The 19,372-nt window shown below is 44.1% G+C and overlaps 1 protein-coding gene across 4 annotated transcripts in view; it reads left to right on the top strand.

Moving 5' to 3' along the window:
• Window positions 1-19,372, top strand: part of tncb (tenascin Cb) — a 108,919-nt gene that overhangs the window by 72,351 nt on the left and 17,196 nt on the right. For all 4 annotated transcript variants that reach the window (XM_029716532.1, XM_029716534.1, XM_029716533.1 and 1 more), the window contains exons 2-10: window positions 901-1,484; window positions 1,833-3,053; window positions 4,404-4,667; window positions 5,335-5,450; window positions 6,624-6,777; window positions 9,017-9,286; window positions 10,128-10,313; window positions 13,562-13,651; window positions 14,020-14,283. In XM_029716532.1, coding sequence (XP_029572392.1) covers window positions 998-1,484; window positions 1,833-3,053; window positions 4,404-4,667; window positions 5,335-5,450; window positions 6,624-6,777; window positions 9,017-9,286; window positions 10,128-10,313; window positions 13,562-13,651; window positions 14,020-14,283 — 3,052 coding nt within the window. In that variant the 5' untranslated portion in view covers window positions 901-997. The remainder of the gene's footprint in view (window positions 1-900; window positions 1,485-1,832; window positions 3,054-4,403; window positions 4,668-5,334; window positions 5,451-6,623; window positions 6,778-9,016; window positions 9,287-10,127; window positions 10,314-13,561; window positions 13,652-14,019; window positions 14,284-19,372) is intronic.

Genomic DNA, 19,372 nt, shown 5'->3' with positions numbered 1-19,372 from the left:
ACCAAATTGAACTGAATGTTCGTCTGGAGAGCATCCCAAATGGCACCCTATTCCCTTTACAGTGCAAAACTTTCAACCCCTACTCAAAAGTAGTGCACTATAAAGGGAATAGGGTGCCATTTCGGGATGCAGCCCTGAACACCCGGGCCAACCCCGCGCGGTGCGCTGCAGGGCTCGCCGGAACCCTGCAGATGGTCTCCCCCTCACCGGTTTTAATCTGTCAGCTTGGGTTGTGGTCTGGGGCGTCGGGAAGGGGAGGGAGAAGGTTAGTTCCATTTTCCTGACTCCCCACATGCAGGTGTTGCCTGCTGTTCATGGCAGCCTGTCATGAGAAACCCGGACAGAGAATAAAATCCCGCAGCACTCAAGGTCACAACTCGCCACCCCTGCAGTAATTGCCCCTGCAGTGTTGGTCCTCAGAGAAAATGTCTGTCTCCTCCGCTGTGAGCAGGGGGGTTGAGATGGGGTGCAGGCAGGCAAGGAGACAACTAGGCAGAAAGGCAGGGCAGGCAGACAGGCAGACAGGCAGCAACAGGATCATGTATTGGAGGAGGTATTTTGTTAAATGAGACTGTGGAATGTTAATTGCTTTTAGTAGGATACTTTGACATTTCACTGTAGCCACATGGTCTGAAGTGAATCAGGCTGTTGTGTGTTGGTCACAGTCGGATCCATACTGGCTAGTAAGGGCAAACCAGAAATGTCAAGATGAACAATGAGTTGCATAACTTGAGAATTGAGAGTGGGTTGAGATTGTGCATTCAATATTTTATAAATAGATAAAGTAGCTACTGTTCTACAATCTCTCTCCTGTTATTTTCCCTACTCTCTCTTACATACAGTTTATCTGAACCTTCTGCTTCGATTCACACTGTGCTTTCTCTTTTTCTTTGATTCTAGGACACAAGGGCGTCTTCGCCATCTCCCAGATAGAACGACTCCATTCTCCTGACAGATCACAAGCTCTCCCAGCAGGACTTGACAGGACCTGGCCATCATGGTGATGAAAGGCCTGCTCCTAGGCTGTGTGACCGTGACCGTGTTGCTCCAGCTCTCCAGCGCCGGCCTGGTCAAGAAGATCATCCGCCACCGCAGAGAGACCCTGAGAGACCCCTCTGAGAACATGACCCTGCCCCACCCTGACCAGCCAGTGGTCTTCAACCACATCTACAACATCAATGTCCCCTCCAGCTCCCTGTGTTCCGTAGATGTGGAGAGCCCCGGAGGAACCGAGATCAAGCCCAAAGGAAGTCCAGTCCAGTCGGACATGCAGACCACAGAGCACCTGGAGCACACGGTGGACGGGGAGAACCAGATCGTGTTCACCCACCGCATCAACATTCCCAAGCAGGCGTGCGGCTGTGACAACCACATGCATGACATGAAGGACATCCTGAGCAGGTTGGAGATGCTGGAGTCTGAGCTGTCCAGCCTCAGAGAACAGTGTGGCAGTGGAACCAGCTGCTGTGGAGCTCAGATTACAGGTACAGTATAGTACAGTTGGTCTACAGACACTCTAGGCCAGTGTTTCCCAATCCGGGTCCTGACACACCTGATTCAACGAAAGGTTTTGATAATGAGTTGATTAATTGAATAAGGTATGTTAGAGCTGTGACAAAAACAAAAGGACCAGGATTTGGAAACGCTGCTCTCGGGGCAGTTAGTTGTAGTTTCGACTTAGATAACATTTTTAGATTGGTCTTAATTCTTCTAAAGATCAATAACCCCTATTCAGACTTGTCTTTGTCTTTTTGCATAATATTTGTGATCGAACTTTTACTATTATAATCACCTAAATTGAATTTTGTGTTGCTCCCTCCATGTTTCCTCAGGCGAGGTGGCCACCAAGCCTTACTGTAACGGCCGTGGTAACTTCAGCACTGAGACCTGCAGCTGTGTGTGTGAGCCCGGCTGGAAGGGACCCAACTGCACCGAGCCTGAGTGCCCCAACTTCTGCCAGGACCAGGGGCGCTGCATCGACGGCAAGTGTGTCTGCTTCGAGGGCTTCGATGGAGATGACTGCAGCATGGAGCTGTGTCAGGTGGACTGTGGGGACAACGGGGAGTGCATCGACGCCATGTGTATCTGTGAGGAAGGCTTCACAGGGAACGACTGCTCCCAGACCAACTGCCTGAACAACTGCCTGGGGCGAGGCCGCTGCGTGGACGATGAGTGTGTGTGTGACGATCCGTGGACGGGCTACGACTGCTCCGAGCTCATCTGTCCCAACGACTGCTACGACCGCGGCCGCTGCGTCAACGGAACCTGCTTCTGCGAGGAGGGCTTTACCGGAGTGGACTGTGGAGAGCCTATCTGCCCCAGCAACTGTAACAACCGCGGGGTGTGCGTCAATGGCCAGTGTGTGTGTCACTCTGGCTACAGCGGGGAAGACTGCTCCAAGCTCACCTGCCCCAATGATTGTACTGAGAGAGGCCACTGTTTCAACGGGAGGTGCATCTGCGACCCAGGCTTCGAGGGAGTGGACTGTTCCATTTTGTCCTGCCCAGACAACTGCAGCAACAGAGGCCAGTGTGTCAATGGAGAGTGTGTCTGCAATGCAGGATTCGAGGGCGAGGACTGCTCTGAAATCTCCTGTCCTATGAAGTGTCTGAACCAAGGGAGCTGTGTGAACGGACAGTGTGTGTGCAGTAAAGGCTTCACGGGGGATGACTGCAGCATCAAGACCTGCCCCAAAGACTGCCTGGGACACGGCGAGTGTGTTGACGGCAAGTGTGTGTGCTTTGTGGGCTTCACAGGCAAAGAATGCAGCGAGCTGACTTGTCCCAACAACTGTCTGAACCGTGGCCACTGTGTCAATGGCCAGTGTGTGTGCAACCAGGGCTTTGCCGGGGAGGACTGCAATGAGAAGACGTGTCCCAATAACTGCCTGGAGAGGGGTTACTGCGTGGATGGGAAGTGTGTGTGCTTCGAGGGGTTCCAGGGCCTGGACTGTTCTCTGCTGACCTGTCCAGGAGACTGCGAGGACCAGGGGAAATGTATGAACGGAGTGTGTCTGTGTAACGAGGGCTTCATCGGAGAAGACTGCTCTGAGGGTAAGAGACACAGGATGCGTCCCAAATGGCACCCTATTCCCTTTATAGTGCACTATGTTCAGGGGTGTAAAATACTTAAGCAAAAATATTTTAAAGTACTGCTTAAGTAGTTTTTTTGGGGTATCTGCACTTCACTTTACTATTTATATTTTTGACAACTTTTTCTTTTACTCCACTACATAACTCCATACATTTTCCCTGACACCCAAAAATACTCATTACATTTTGAATGCTTAACAGGACAGGAAAATGGTCAAATTCACACACTTATTAAGAGAACATCCATGGTCATCCCTACTGCCTCTGATTTGGCGGACTCACTAAACACAAATGCTTAATTTGTAAATTATGTCTGAGTGTTGAAGTGTGCCCAACTATCCGTAAATCTTTTTTTTTTTATCGTGCCGTCTGGTTTGCCATACATAAGGAATATGAAATGATTTATACTTTTACTTTTGATACTTAAGTATATTATTGAAATGACATTTACTTTTGATACTTAAGTATATTTAAAATCAAATACTTTTACTCAAGTAGTATTTTACTGGGTGACTTTCACTTGAGTCATTTTCTGTTAAGGAATCCTTACTTTTACTCAAGTATGACAATTGGATACTTTTCCCACCACTGACTATACTTGACCAGGGCCAATAGGGCTCTGGTACATAGTAGTGCACTATATAGGAGAAAGAGAGATCCTTTGGTTGATGAGAGTATTGTTTGTTGTGATGTCATTTGTTTATGTAACATTTTAGTCATTTAGCAGACACTCTTATCCAGAGTGACTTACACTAGTGAATGCATACATTTATTTGTATTTTTTTTACATTTCGTACTAGTCCCCCGTGGGAATCAAACCCACAACCCTGGCGTTGCAAACACCATGCTCTACCAACTGAGCCACACGGGACCACAGGGGAAATGGCTGATATTTTTAAGGAACATTTCCACATGATGACATTCATTGAAATGCTGACGTGTCTGACCTCACAACATTGTTTATATTGCTTTAAATGAATAATATTGCAGTTTAATGTGGTTGTGGAATGATGACACATGGGTTGAAGTTTTCCAAGGCTATTGGCTTCATCATGGAGAATTGATGATTTGGTTGAAGTTAGGTCATTAAAATAACTCAGACCAGAGAAAAATGTCAAATTATACTGTTGAAACCCACCCTCCATTGAACTGTAGTTGTGTTGCTGTAATTTTCATACAAAAAAATGCTTCACTTAGCCTATCTTGACATTTTAATTTCCCTGCTTCCATGATATAAACAACAAAAACCAATTATCACTTCTAAAAAGATGAATATGTCCCCTAACATGTTGTGGTTTTTTGTCTCTCCAGTGTCTCCACCCAAGGACCTGACAGTGCTAGAGGTCACCCCGGAGACAGTCGACCTCTCCTGGGTTAACGAGATGCAGGTGTCAGAGTACCTGGTCACCTATGTGCCAACCGCCCTTGGAGGCCTGGAGCTGGACATGCGTGTGCCTGGGGACAAGAAGACTGCCACCATCAGTGAGCTGGAGCCTGGTGTGGAGTACCTGATCAGTGTCTTCGCTGTCCTCAACAACAAGAGGAGTGTCCCTGTCAGTGCCAGAGTGGCAACACGTAAGTCAGGAGTAGCGTAACTTTGACCCAAGATGCTGACCTTAGGTCAGTTTAGCATTTTCCCCACTAATGGTTAAGGTTAGGATTTGGGGAGGGGCAGTCGTTCCTAGATCTGTACCTTGGGGAAAATTCAAAAGACACCTCTACGGTGCCCACATTCGGACGTTCTCTGTCTCAGCAGTCACTCATGATAAGGCTGACTAGTCTGACTGAGACTGTCCTAATATGGACACCGTACAACCTTAACCTTTGATGCCTGACTGCTATGGGGTAATGCAAAAGTGCCATTCATTAAGGGCAGTCAATAAAAATCCAATGTAACTTTAAATATCAACAAATTGATTGCAGGGCTTATGCGAAAATCTGTTGCCAATGTAATTTCATTAAATCACTAATTTGTACCTGGGATGGTGTAGTTTTTCAATGTTGCCCTTAATCTACCCGTCATTGGAACCAGCTGGCCGTGAGTCCATGTCTGCGTCTCAATGGCGCCCTATTCCTTATAGTAGACTACCTTGACCAGCGCCCATAGGGCTGGCTCTGGTCTAATCAGTGTACTGTATAGGGAATAGGGTGCCATTTGAGATGTAGCCATGTGCTGGGTGTCCTGAGGGTTAAGTAAACAGAACATCAAATATGGTCTTATTTGTCTGTCTCATCCCCTTAGATCTCCCTGAGCCTGAGGGACTCAAGTTCACATCAGTGAAGGAGACTGCAGTAGAGGTTCAGTGGGACCCTTTGGACATCCCCTTTGATGGCTGGAACCTCATCTTCAGAAACACTGTGAGTTAGCGACAGTAGATGCCTCATCTTCAGAAACACTGTGAGTTAGCAACAGTAGATGCCTCATCTTCAGAAACACTGTGAGTTAGCAACAGTAGATGCCTCATCTTCAGAAACACTGTGAGTTAGCAACAGTAGACCCATCATCTTCAGAAACACTGTGGGTTAACAACAGTAGATGCCTCATCTTCAGAAACACTGTGAGTTAGGAACAGTAGACCCCTCATCTTCAGAAACAGTGTGAGTGGGCAGCACGCCCCTCTCCTGTCTCCCATGGTTCATTGCATGTTGTTAATGGAGCTCCCTCTACCTATTCCACAAGGAGGAGGTTGAGATCTTCAGAAGCCCACAGCCTATCATTATCCCTGTTTCCCTGTGGAAGAAACCATATACGCCCCATAACAGGACAGACACCCACTCCAAGCTTCAGTAATTGGCCTAGCTATGTGTCTACGTCCCAAATGGCACATCGTTCTCTATATAGTGCACTACTTTTGACCAGAGCCCTATAGGTCTATGGGTCCTGGTCAAAAGTAGTGCACTATATAGGGAATAGGGTGTAGGGTGCCATTTGGGAGGGAGATTATGTGAAACAGGGTTAGTATTTCATGGAAAATAGTTTAGCCGAGACAGTATTCAAAGACTGTTTTCTTTAAGTCTCTAAGTTTAAATGTGAATAAATGTTCTGCGAGGCTTCTATTGGCAGCTCTAATGGCCATGTACTGCAGCCATGAGGCACATAATGATTATTGTTTCTAGAAGCTTTTTTTCTTTTCAGGAGCCTATGAGAAATAGTCCTAGGACGTGAAAGCCACGGTTAACTACGTTCAGTTCCCCCCACACACCCTACTATAGTTCCACCATCACAGACAGGACCCCTGAGTATGATGTGGCTGACCGATTCCCACACCAAGGGTTTGTCCCAAATGGCTCCCTACTCCCTATATAGTGTATAACTTTTCACCTGAGCCCAATTGGCCCTGGTCAAAAGTAGCGCACTGTAAAGTGAATAGGGTGCTGTTTTGGGAAGCTGCCAAAGCCTAAGCTTGCCTTTGAGGTGGGTAATGATTGATACACTAGAAAGATAGGTACTTTATTAATCCCCTTGGGGAACTGTGCCATTATGAAACATGCCATATCATTTTAATGATTGGTGTTGTTTGGTGTCGGCAGAAAGAGGAGAACGGGGAAATTCTGAACTCCCTGGGCAGCCCTGACACCATGTTTGAGCAGTCTGGGCTGGGACCTGGTCAGGAGTACGAGGTCAAACTGGAGGTGGTGAAGAACAACACCAGCGGACGCCCAGCACGCAAGAACGTTTTCACAAGTGAGTGTATTACTCCTCCAGGCAAATAACTTTCACTTGAGAAATGTACCTGAATGTTGAGCCTGAGGTAGATGGTAGCTTATAGGACGAACCCCCCCCCCCCCCCCCCCCCCCCCAAGTATATGCACTTGGTGGCACTGTGATACCCAAGGTTTACAGAATCATATATACAGTAGGTCTTTGACTTAATGCCTCAAGGCTTGAATGTCTTATCTCTGAAGAATAATTAAATGTTCAGAATTCATTCAGAATTCAATTTTTTTCATGCCTGCCAATGCTGGCTACACACAATTACAGGTAAATAACTCATTCAAAATATGGAGAGCTTCACACAGGGACCTGCCAGCATCAAGTGTACTGTAATCCTTGTATTCAAGACATATTTGCATGGGAATAAGCCATAAACCCCTCTTACGCCATTCTGACCGCCTGCATACATTTTTAAATATGATTTCCAGTGATACAGAGAGACTCAGAAGCGGCTTTCAGCTGTCAAAGTTACACACAGAAACACATTGTCACCTTGATCCAATAGATTTCTTGAATATCCCCTCTGCTGCAGCTCTGACTATGTCCTAAATGCCACCTTATTTCCTATGTAGTGCGCTACTTTTGACCAGGGTCCTATGGGACTAGTAGTGCACTATGTAGGCGACAGGGTACAATTTGGGATGCAGTCGGACAGTCGGTCCAAAGCATCCTGAAGTTCCAACATTGAGTGATTAGCTCATTACTTTTCATATCATCGTCTTGATTTACTAGAGGCAGTAAAAAGCCATCACTACCCCCTTGGAAGGTTTAACAGTTATGAGGAAATAATATATCCATCAGGGTGCTGCTATCAAGGCTAATGGCTTGTATCAGTGAGAAGTACTCTGGGTTTGGGATCAATATATCTACAGGTTTCAGGGTTGAAACTATACTCCACCTGCCAGCTTGGTTCCCACCAATCCTCTCACCAGCCAAGCTATTTTTAGGTGGCTCGAGTGGAGGTTAAAATACACTGCACCACCAACACATTCAAGACTAGTAGTCATAGAGAATGGTGTTTTATTATATATATATTTTTTAAAGCTTTGTGGAACATTCCAGCACTGAAATGGGATCTGAACAGAGTGTGAGCTTTTGACACTGCCCCAGAGAGTTCTGTTACAGCCAATCAGAATAAGTCAATTTCAATATGCTGAAGAAAATGTTCTTCACAAGGTTCTCTACTAACCTTTATTGCCTCACCTCCATCCCAAAGCAAGGTCAGACTCTCTCTGCTTATTTATGGTTTGAAAACGACCCCCGATTTGCCAGAGTAAACGGAGCAAGGCAAGGAGAAGACATTAGCTGACTGACTTTCTCCTCTGATAGACCTCCTCTTTAGGATCGGAGGGTAGTTTATAAATGAACGCGTTGACTGTCACTATAGGACTAGCATTTACACACACACACACACACACACACACACACACACACACACACACACACACACACACACACACACACACACACACACACACACACACACACACACACACACACACACACACACACACACACACACAACACACACACACACACACACACACACACACACGCAGCAGCAGCACTGGGCTGGGGTCCCCTATATCTCCCTGTCACTCAAGGCTTCTTTATGTCTGCCATTAACACACATTGACATATTGTAGTGGGATTTGCATTCTGGGGGTCTAATTGCATGGAGTGATCCCATCCCCCCCTCACTCTCCCCCTCCCCTCCCCCCATGGTGTGTATGAGTGTGGGACGGAGGCACTACTTAGGAGACAATCGCAACCCTGGAACCGCACACATGCACGCACGCACACACTCACATGCACACACACGCGCTCAAGCACACAGCCACTCTCATTGGGGGTTAAATCTGTGTTAAGCTCCAATGCAGGTTCCATGTCTTATCTCCCTTTTGCAGAAGGTTTGACTTTCCTGAAGTTGCTGAATGTGACAAATCAATTCCATCACACTGTAGGGAAAGTGCCTTTCATGCTCCAGGTTTTGATGTGTACTGACATGAACAACCGCATGCATGGATGCATACTAGAAAATAGAGTTTTCACCCTATTTAGCACCCTATTCCCTATATAGTGGATTACCTTTGACCAGGTACCATAGGGCTCTAGTCAAAAGTAGTGCTCTATATAGGGAATAGCACTCTGTATTCATATAGCATCCTGTACTCACCCCACCCTCTTTTCTGGCCTCCTCTCTCTGCAGAGATCGATTCGCCCAGAGAGGTGGATGTGCGTGACGTAACGGACACCACAGCGCTGGTGACCTGGTTTCTGCCGGTGGCCATGGTGGACGGGATGAGCGTGACCTACGGGCCCAACGACAACCCCTCAGACAGGAACACAGTGGAGCTGTCCTCCAGCGACACACAGTACCACCTGGGCAGCCTGAACCCTGACACAGAGTATGAGGTGTCTCTCATGGCCAAGAGGGGAGAGATGACTAGTGTGCCTGTGTCTGAGAACTTCCTAACAGGTAAGACACGAGCAATGTCCCAATTGGCACCCTATTCCCTTTACAGTGCACTACTTTTTTATCAAGGCCCATTACTGCTCTGGTCAAAAGTATTGCACTCTATAGCAGTGTTGGGGTTAATTCCAATTTAATTTGAAATTCCAATTAAATTCTTGATTTCACTCATGAAGTGGAGAATGTATATTGAATTCAATTCGAATTTCAACAATCGTCAATTTACACAATTGGAATTTAATTGTAATTAGACTGTTTGTATTAGAATTGTAAAAACATTTAATCTTTGTAATTGAATTGAATTGAATTCAATATTTGTATATGTCCCAGTTAATATAACTAATGCAGTATCAAAAGTTGACTGCATGATTTGTTTAAGTCATTTCAACTTGTATTTCTATATTTCCAGTTTAGCTAGGCTGTCTGAACAGATCAGCCTGAAAGCCTGAGGGAATTTAATTGGAATTTGAATTGGTAGAAGTTCTGCGGATAATATTGAATCGGGAAATGAATTCTTGGAATTACCTAACATTGGAATTGAGAGGAATTTAATTATCTCAGAATTCAAATAATTTAATTAAATGGAATTTACAGGGATGGAATAGAATTAAAATTGAATTTGTGGAATTAACCCCAATCCTGCTATATAGGGAATAGAGTTCCATTTGGGATGCAGCCAAGGAACCTGGAACAAGCCTTTCATACAGCACTAGGGTTGCAAAATTCTGTAAAAAAAAAGAAGTGGCGGCCTGTTCTCAACTGGGTGTCTAGACCACACATGGTACTGTATTTACATAAGGATCATACCATTCCCACTCCGACTGATCTGTGACTGGATGTGTTCCAGACCTGGATGCCCCGGGGGATCTGCAGGCGGTAGAGCTGACTGACGAGAGCATCACTCTGGAGTGGAAGAACAGCCAGGCTAAAGTAGACAACTACCGCATCAAATACGGCCCCCTCTCCGGAGGAGACCACAGGGAGCTGCTGTTCCCTACCGGGCCCCTGGACACCACCCAGGCCAAGATCACTGGTAAGTGATCTCATTTGAATATCTGTAAAACCCCGGCGAAGGCAAAGGGCTAAAATGCCTTAGTTATATCAATAAAGATGTTATTTTTATGTACTTCAACTGCCCTCCAAGAGTTTCTCTTCCAAACAACTTCCTCTTCACTTCAGTTAGCTCCTCAATTCAATCAGCTTTGTTGGAGAGCAAGGTAGTGGCGGTGTTCCGTTCCCTTTGGTAAGACAGAACCCCTCCCACTAGTCCAGAGTTACAGGATGCTGTGGTGGTGGCGATGTTGAGTAATATCTGGTGGTGCTAGTCTTGTTTCCCACTCTACAGGAAGTGAACTGTGTTTCTGGTACAGTTTCAGTTTTTAGATACTTTTGTTTTCTTTGAGTTTACATTAACTCAATAACTCTTTAAAAAAAAGTATTGAAAAATGATTTACTTCAATGTGATAACAGCTTTAAAACAACCGTGTTATCTTTGTGTAAATGAATAGATACAGTGAGGGGAAAAAAGTATTTGATCCCCTGCTGATTTTGTACGTTTGCCCACTGACAAAGAAATGATCAGTCTATAATTTTAATGGTAGGTTTATTTGAACAGTGAAAGACAGAATAACAACAAAAAAATCCAGAAAAAGGCATGTCAAAAATGTTATAAAATGATTTGCATTTTAATGAGGGAGATAAGTATTTGACCCCTCTGCAAAACATGACTTAGTACTTGGTGGCAAAACCCTTGTTGGCAATCACAGAGGTCAGACGTTTCTTGTAGTTGGCCACCAGGTTTGCACACATCTCAGGAGGGATTTTGTCCCACTCCTCTTTGCAGATCTTCTCCAAGTCATTAAGGTTTCGAGGCTGACGTTTGGCAACTCGAACCTTCAGCTCCCTCCACAGATTTTCTATGGGATTAAGGTCTGGAGACTGGCTAGGCCACTCCAGGACCTTAATATGCTTCTTCTTGAGCCACTCCTTTGTTGCCTTGGCCGTGTGTTTTGGGTCATTGTCATGCTGCAATACCCATCCACGACCCATTTTCAATGCCCTGGCTGAGGGAAGGAGGTTCTCACCCAAGATTTGACAGTACATGGCCCCGTCCATCGTCCCTTTGATGCGGTGAAGTTGTCCTGTCCCCTTAGCAGAAAAACACCCCCAAAGCATAATGTTTCCACCTCCATGTTTGACGGTGGGGATGGTGTTCTTGGGGTCATAGGCAGCATTCCTCCTCCTCCAAACACATCGAGTTGAGTTGATGCCAAAGAGCTCCATTTTGGCCTCATCTGACCACAACACTTTCACCCAGTTGTCCTCTGAATCATTCAGATGTTCATTGGCAAACTTCAGACGGGCATGTATATGTGCTTTCTTGAGCAGGGGGACCTTGCGGGCGCTGCAGGATTTCAGTCCTTCACGGCGTAGTGTGTTACCAATTGTTTTCTTGGTGACTATGGTCCCAGCTGCCTTGAGATCATTGACAAGATCCTCCCGTGTAGTTCTGCGTTGAGATCTTGCATGGAGCGCCAGGCCGAGGGAGATTGACAGTTCTTTCGTGTTTCTTCCATTTGCGAATAATCACACCAACTGTTGTCGCCTTCTCACCAAGCTGCTTGGCGATGGTCTTGTAGCCCATTCCAGCCTTGTGTAGGTCTACAATCTTGTCCCTGACATCCTTGGAGAGCTCTTTGGTCTTGGCCATGGTGGAGAGTTTGGAATGATTGATTGATTGCTTCTGTGGACAGGTGTCTTTTATACAGGTAACGAGCTGAGATTTGGAGCACACTCTTAAAGGGAGTGCTCCTAATCTCAGCTTGTTACCTGTATAAAAGACACCTGGGAGCCAGAAATCTTTCTGATTGAGAGGGGGTCAAATACTTATTTCCCTCATTAAAATGCAAATCAATTTAGAGCATTTTTTACATGTGTTTTTCTGGATTTTTTTGTTATTATTCTGTCTCTCACTGTTCAAATAAACCTACCATTAAAATTATAGACTGATCATTTCTTTGTCAGTGGGCAAACGTACAAAATCAGCAGGGGATCAAATACTTTTTTCCCTCACTGTATTGTTTTTCAATGTAAACGGTGGCGTCGCTCTGCCAACTATTCAGCCGCCAAGCATTTGTGGTCCTATTTCAAAAATGTTCTGCATTATATTCAATGCACTTACAGTATTTCCAAATGGCCTGCTTTGTTTTTGTGTCGTGAAACGTTTGCCCGGCCACAAAAGCCCCCCAATTTTTTGGAAAACAGCCAAAAGGAGAGTGCATTCGGGCCTTAAATGGAATCACACTGCTGCTTGTTTCAATGTGAGCTCCATCCTGGTCAAACAAGAAAAGCAGGGAGGGCCTTTTTTCATCCACATGCATCGGCTCCCAGAATGCACCATGCTTTGAGGTGCGCGGACGGACGTGTTTTTCTCAACCATGTGCCACTGCATTGAAGGATTAGGCTCCCTAGCTGAGAAAAAAAGGAAAAAGATTCCAAACCACTAATAGTGTCTTTGTCTGAGGCCCATTCTTTGTCCTTGGGAGGCCCATCCCCTGTATATAAGGCAGTGTGTGCATCCCAAATGGCATTCCATTATCTACATAGTGTTTTATTCCCTACAGAGTGCACTACTCAAAAAAAAGTGCACTCTGTAGGGAATAGGGTGCCATTTGGGACACACACAGTGTTTCTATTTAGCTGACTGACGTCCCCCTCCGCTCCTCTCTGATCCTCACACACCTCAGCACTTTTTCACACAGTTATTATCTGTAATTGCCTTCACGCTTGTGATTTTATTGATAATGAGTTTCCTCCGCATTAGGTGTAATTTCATGCTGCAAGACTCCTAGTGCTTGGCTGCCTAGTGACCTCTGTGGGAGTTAATAAAGGAAATAAGGGCAGTAGGGCTGAGGGGTGTTAATTGCACCGCACACAGCGATCTCAAAAGCCTCTTATATCACAGCAAATGTTGTTTCTGGCCCATAGAGAGCCTCTTCTAGAGCCATCAGTGCACATAGAGGTTCCAAATACAGGTTCCAGGATGAAGAGGCTGAAACCCAATTATGCTTGAATCTCTTTTAGGCAATTAAGACCTTGAAGAGCTTGAGTCTTTTTCATTGTTGTCGAAGCTATTAGCTGCAAACAGCTGAGTGTTTTTTCTATTACGCTATCTTCATAGATCCAAACCTGATCATTGGTCAATACAACAAAAATATGTTTCTCGTACTCTGTTCGCATACATCCGGTACAATACGTGTTATTTGTCTGTGTGTTGCGTAGGCCTGAGACCCGGGACAGAGTATGGGATGGGAGTGACTGCCGTGAAGAGTGAGCGCGAGAGCCTTCCTACCACCACCAACGCCGTTACAGGTGAGATCTATTCACTTTTACTGTATTGTAAGTAAATACATGGTGTTGTTTCCTGTCATGGATAGTAGTAGGAATCTACTAATTATAATTCCCATTCAACTATTTACCTCCTACAATCCACAAATAGTTACCTCCACTTGTCTTGCACCATTTGAAAACTACAGTCAGACATCCTAGTCTTGTTAGCCTGAAATACACTCCTTCTATATTTCCTATTCTATATTCTCCTTCTATATTATGTATTCTATATTCTATATTCTATATTCTTCGTCTATTTCATTGTCTTTGTTCTAAATTATCCTTCTATATTCTCTTTCTATATTTCATATTATTTGTTCAATATTCTCCTTCTATATTGTAATCTTCAGCATTGGATGCGCCTAAAAACCTTGAGGTGGAGTCTTCCACTGAGACTCAGTTGGTGCTGGTGTGGCAGAAGCCGGTGGCTAAGATCGACAAGTACAAGTTGCTATATGTGTCAGCCGACGGGTACAGGGCTGAGTTGACGCCCTTCTCCAATGACATCAAGTTCACCCTGAGGAACCTGACGCCTGGCATGCTGTACACTATAACCCTGACTGCTGAGAGGGGACACAAGCAGAGTGGCCCCGCAACCATCTCAGCAGCAACAGGTCAGTGAGGACAGTACACCTCTATCTCTTCTAGCCTTGCAAAGAATTAGAAAGAATAGAGCAGGCATCCCCATTCAGGTCAGTTATGCCATAATGGGAGGACTGGCGGCCATATTGAGTGTCCCCTCATTCTATTAACAGTATATGGTCCCATACTGCAGTAGCCACAGGTCAGTGTGGACAGAACCTTTCCAAACCTGGTCCCATACATATCTTTTTATGGTCTCAGAGTGTACAGTATGTACACGAGCCACAGGTCAGTGTAAACAGTACTGGAATTGTCAAGCCAAATCTTCAATTTAATTGACAATAACTGTCTTGACAATGACGAGTTGGCAAGAGCACAAACTAATCTGGAACCAGACTAACAGTACACCTCTCCTAGCCTGGTTCCAGACTGTATGTACAGTATCTAGCCTAACTCTATCTTCTAACATTGTCAAGCTGTTCATTGGCTAAAGCACAAACAGACTGAACGTCTAGGCTACATCTCTTCACATGATGAGTTTTAGAAAATAATTATGTTAGTCTATACCTTAGTACTACCACTATTCATCTTACAGGTATATTAACTATCAACAATCTCTTACTGTATCTTAAAAATCTATAGGAGGGATTTACACTGTCCATCATCCATGTTGATGCTGTATAGTAGGGGTACAGAAGAAAGCTATTTTATTTATTCTGTGAGAATGAGTTTGGACTGTGTTTAGTGAGGTTTAGTGCTGTAGGGTTTTTTATTATATGGTTTTGTACTGTAGGACCCCAGCCCTTTTCTCATTAACCAAAGATTCAGTTTTGCTCTCGAGGCTTGCAGCCAAACCTAAGGCAATGAATTGAATTCATTGTTGCTACTTTTCTGTCTGTCTCTGTTTCCCCCCTCAAGCCTTTAATTTAACCGAATGTGGGTTTATTTAACTTATTTTACTGAAATAAGGAAAGAAAAAGAAAATATGATTGTGAATTTCTTTTGCTAGCCCCAGTGGTCAGGGTGCATCCAAACCAAACATTTGAGAAGAAAGTCCTCCAGTTATGTAACAGGGTTAGCCATTAATGTGTATGGCTATGGGCAAAATTCAAAACGCTGGGATAGAAAACGCTGGGATGGTTCAGAATAACTTTATTTTGTTGAATCTGTGTCCCATGCCGCCAAGGTGCAGAATGGAGGCAGTGTGCGTGTGCTCCATACAAGGCTCATTCATGTGATAATTGTTGGAGTGAGCCCATTCCCCTGTGTTTTTTTGTGTGATTTGACCACGATGAACTGTGGGTCTGTCAGATAAAAGGACACATGCGGGAGCCCCTGTTAAAACATTGTGTCTCCGAAATGAACACTCCTCTAATCCGCATACAGCATTCGTTCCTCCGGCCGTTTTATCGTCTCCAGACGGGTAATGCAAACACAAAGTGTGCTGCGTGTTAGCAGGGATATAAAAGGATTGGACAAGGGGGGAGGGGTGTGGGGGTGTGGGGGTTGCCCCCCCCCCCCAGGTCTGGGCCTTACTTGTGTTTGACAATCATCAGGCATTGAAAGGATTACAAGAATCTGAGTTCAAGTGTTTGGAGACCCACTGGAGTGAGCAAATAAGAAACACTATACCTCTGGCGGGGAAAAAAGGCTCAGGAACAGCGGTTCTGAATTTCGAGGATATTTCAAATGCTGAGCAAGTAACCAAACTTGATTTGATATAATACATCTCCCGGTAAATTGAAAGTACCAGATCCGTCCAGCAGTCAGAAATGTACAGGAAGATCAGGAGACAATAAAGCTGCAGTTTTACCATCATTTAGGCTAATCTGCAAATTCAGGGTCTTACCGAGTTATGGGGAGCCTTTGTGTAAACGGAAGACTTGGGCACAATGAGAGAGAACTGTTTGATTGATCATATCTTGAGCAATAGTCAAAGGAGTCAATAACCTGATTGGAATAATAGAATAAACACATCAGAATATATTGGCTTTAGTGCCCTGCACACACCATACATACTATGACGTATAACATATATGATGTGTAAACAAAGCCTTATTAAGATTATGCTGTACAGAACCCTCTTCTTTAGTAGTTTGGTGATGGTTCCATACACCCACGTGAACCAGTGGTGGTCGGTGCCGTTTAAGATGAGGGAGGATAATTCTTTTTTTAAGAACATGGCCTTATTTCTATTACAGCATATTGGATGACTGTCATTCATATTCCATTCACCCAGCTCAGTGTAACATCGATAGGTTTAGGCCAGGGTTTCTTAAACTATGGGGACCATCCTCCTCAGTGAATTTCATTATTTAATTTTTTTTGTAAAACAGATATAACTATACAAAATATACTAAACATATACATATATATATATTTATATATAAACTCAGCAAAAAAAGAAACGTCCCTTTTTCAGGACCCTGTCTTTCAAAGATAATTCGTAAAAATCCAAATAACTTCACAGATCTTCATTGTAAAGGGTTTAAACACTGTTTCCCATGCTAGTTCAATGAACCATAAACAATTCATGAACATGCACCTGTGGAACGGTCGTTAAGACACTAACAGCTTACAGACGGTAGGCAATTAAGGTCACAGTTATGAAAACTTAGGACACTAAAGAGGACTTTCGACTGACTCTGAAAAACATCAAAAGAAAGATGCCCAGGGTCCCTGCTCATCTGCGTGAACGTGCCTTAGGCATGTTACAAGGAGGCATGAGGACTGCAGATGTGGCCACGGCAATAAATTGCAATGTCCGTACTGTGAGACGGGGGGGGAGCAGACGTGACAGCTAGGTTGTACTAACCTCATGATGGGTATAGGGAAGATTTGTGTATCATATAGTAGCCTAAACCTATCGCTGTTACATTAAACTGGGTTAATGGCATATGAATGAGAGTCATCCAATATGCTGTAAGTGAAATAAGGCCATGCTCATGAAAAGAAAAACATCCTACCTCATCTTAAACGGCCCTGACCGCCACTGATGTGAGCGGTGGGTCGCGAGTTATGAGTAAACATTTATAATGACACACTATTTCTTCTTAATTTCGGTCGTTCAAGGACAGACAATTTGTCATTTGGGTCTCGAGCTGAAAAATCTTAAGAATCTCTGTTTTAGGCTACTACATGATACTAAAGTTTTCCCTGTAAACATCATGAGGTTGCTACAAATCAAATCAAAGTTTATTTGTCACGTGCGCCAAATACAACAGGTGTAGACCTTACAGTGAAATGCTTACTTACAAGCCCTAACCAACAGTGCAATTTTTAAGTAAAAAATAGGCATTAGGTAAACAATAGATAAGTAAAGAAATTTTTAAAACAGTAAAATGACACTGAAAATAATAGTAGCGAGGCTATATACAGGTGGTACCGGTACAGAGTCAATGTGTGAAACCTAGCCTATGAATGAAAGTTTACAGCGTAGGTGCACACAGGCCAAGAAAATTTTGAGTAATCAATTGAGGAGACAGACAGTGACGCATTCAATACCGCCTTGCACAGTCTTGCCAGCATCTAGCTGATCTAGGGTGTAATCATTAGTCCAACAGTTGCAAATTTGAGTTTCTATTGGACAAATTAGAGAAAGGGGGATACCTAGTCAGTTGTACAACTGAATACATTCAACATAAATATGCCTTCCACATTTAACCCAACCCTTCTGAATCAGAGAGGTGCGGGGGGCTGCCTTAATCGACATCCAAATTCAGCTATGTTTATCCCCTTTTCGACTCAGTTTGCTTCCGTTTAAGAAACAAACACAGCTCACTTTCACAACAGCCACATAAAAACAACATGCTCTTTGTTTATATGATTCCTTCTCACAACAATCTATGCACTCTCCTCCTCTCATCTTTTACCTTCACTTGTGGACTTCACTGCACAACACATCAGTTGTCTGTGACCAGGCGAAAAAATATTTCCAAGCCAAACCTTCATATCATGACTGCTAACCACTACACACAGGCTACACCTTTATCATGTCATAGTCAACACATTAGAACTAACTAGAACTAATGCGTTAGTAAACCTGCTACAATCATGCAGTACAGTGTACAGTCAGAAAGCAGTTTAGCAGTTACAATAATTTAATGAAACCAAAAGCTTACCTTGACTTGGAAGAGTTCCAGTGTTGGATAGCCGTAGCCAGCTAGCTAACATAGCAACCCTCTCTGTTTGAGCCAGGTATTTGAGTAGGCTAAACTAGGTAGCTGCATTCTCTAGCTAAGTGAAAGTGAAAGTTAAAAAAAATTCTAGCAAATCTCTTTCTCTCTCTCTCTCTTGCTTCTCCTTCATTTTGTAAAATGAAAATGATTTGTTCAAAACAGTTCAACTATTGTCTTTCTCTCAATTGAAATCAACTACTCACCACATTTTATGCACTGCAGTGATAGCTAGCTGTAGCTTATGCTTTCAGGACTAGATTCATTCTCTGATCCTGGACAACACGCCAGTTCATGTTGCAAGAGCGCTGATAGGCTGGAGAATGTCCTCCGGAAGTTGTCATAATTACTGTGTAAGTCTATGGAAGGGGGTGAGAACCATGTGCCTCCTAGGATTTGTATTGAATTCAATGTACCCAGAGGAGGAAAGAAGCTAGCTGTCCTCCAGCTAAACCATGGTGCTACCCTACAGTGTTGCTGAGGCTACTGTAGACCTTCATTGTAAAGCAGTGTCTTTTAATAAATTTTTGGGTGACGTGAATATATTTAGTATAGTTTTATCTAAAATAATTATTAGTTTTTAATGTTTCACTATTTTTATGAAATTCACTGAGGAGAATGGTCTTCCCCTTCCTCCTCTGAGGAGACTCCACTGACGTTATGAACTGAAACCAAAGTTCCAGGAACAAGACCAGAAATGTTGTTGAATTTTAAATAAGTTTTGATGTTTGATACAATATTTTTTTTACCCCGTTTTCTCCCCAATTTCTTGCTATCCAATTGGTAGTTACAGTCCTGTCTCATCGCTGCAACTCCTGTACGGACTCGGGAGAGGTGAAGGTCGAGAGCCGTGTGTCCTCCCCAAAATACAACCCAACCAAGCCGCACTGTTTCTTCACACAATGCCCACTTAACCCGGAAGCCAGCCGCACCAATGTGTCGGAGG

Source organism: Salmo trutta, chromosome 27 (assembly GCF_901001165.1).
Source record: "Salmo trutta chromosome 27, fSalTru1.1, whole genome shotgun sequence".
Classification (NCBI taxonomy): domain Eukaryota; kingdom Metazoa; phylum Chordata; class Actinopteri; order Salmoniformes; family Salmonidae; genus Salmo; species Salmo trutta.
This window is presented reverse-complemented; position numbering and strand designations above follow the sequence as displayed.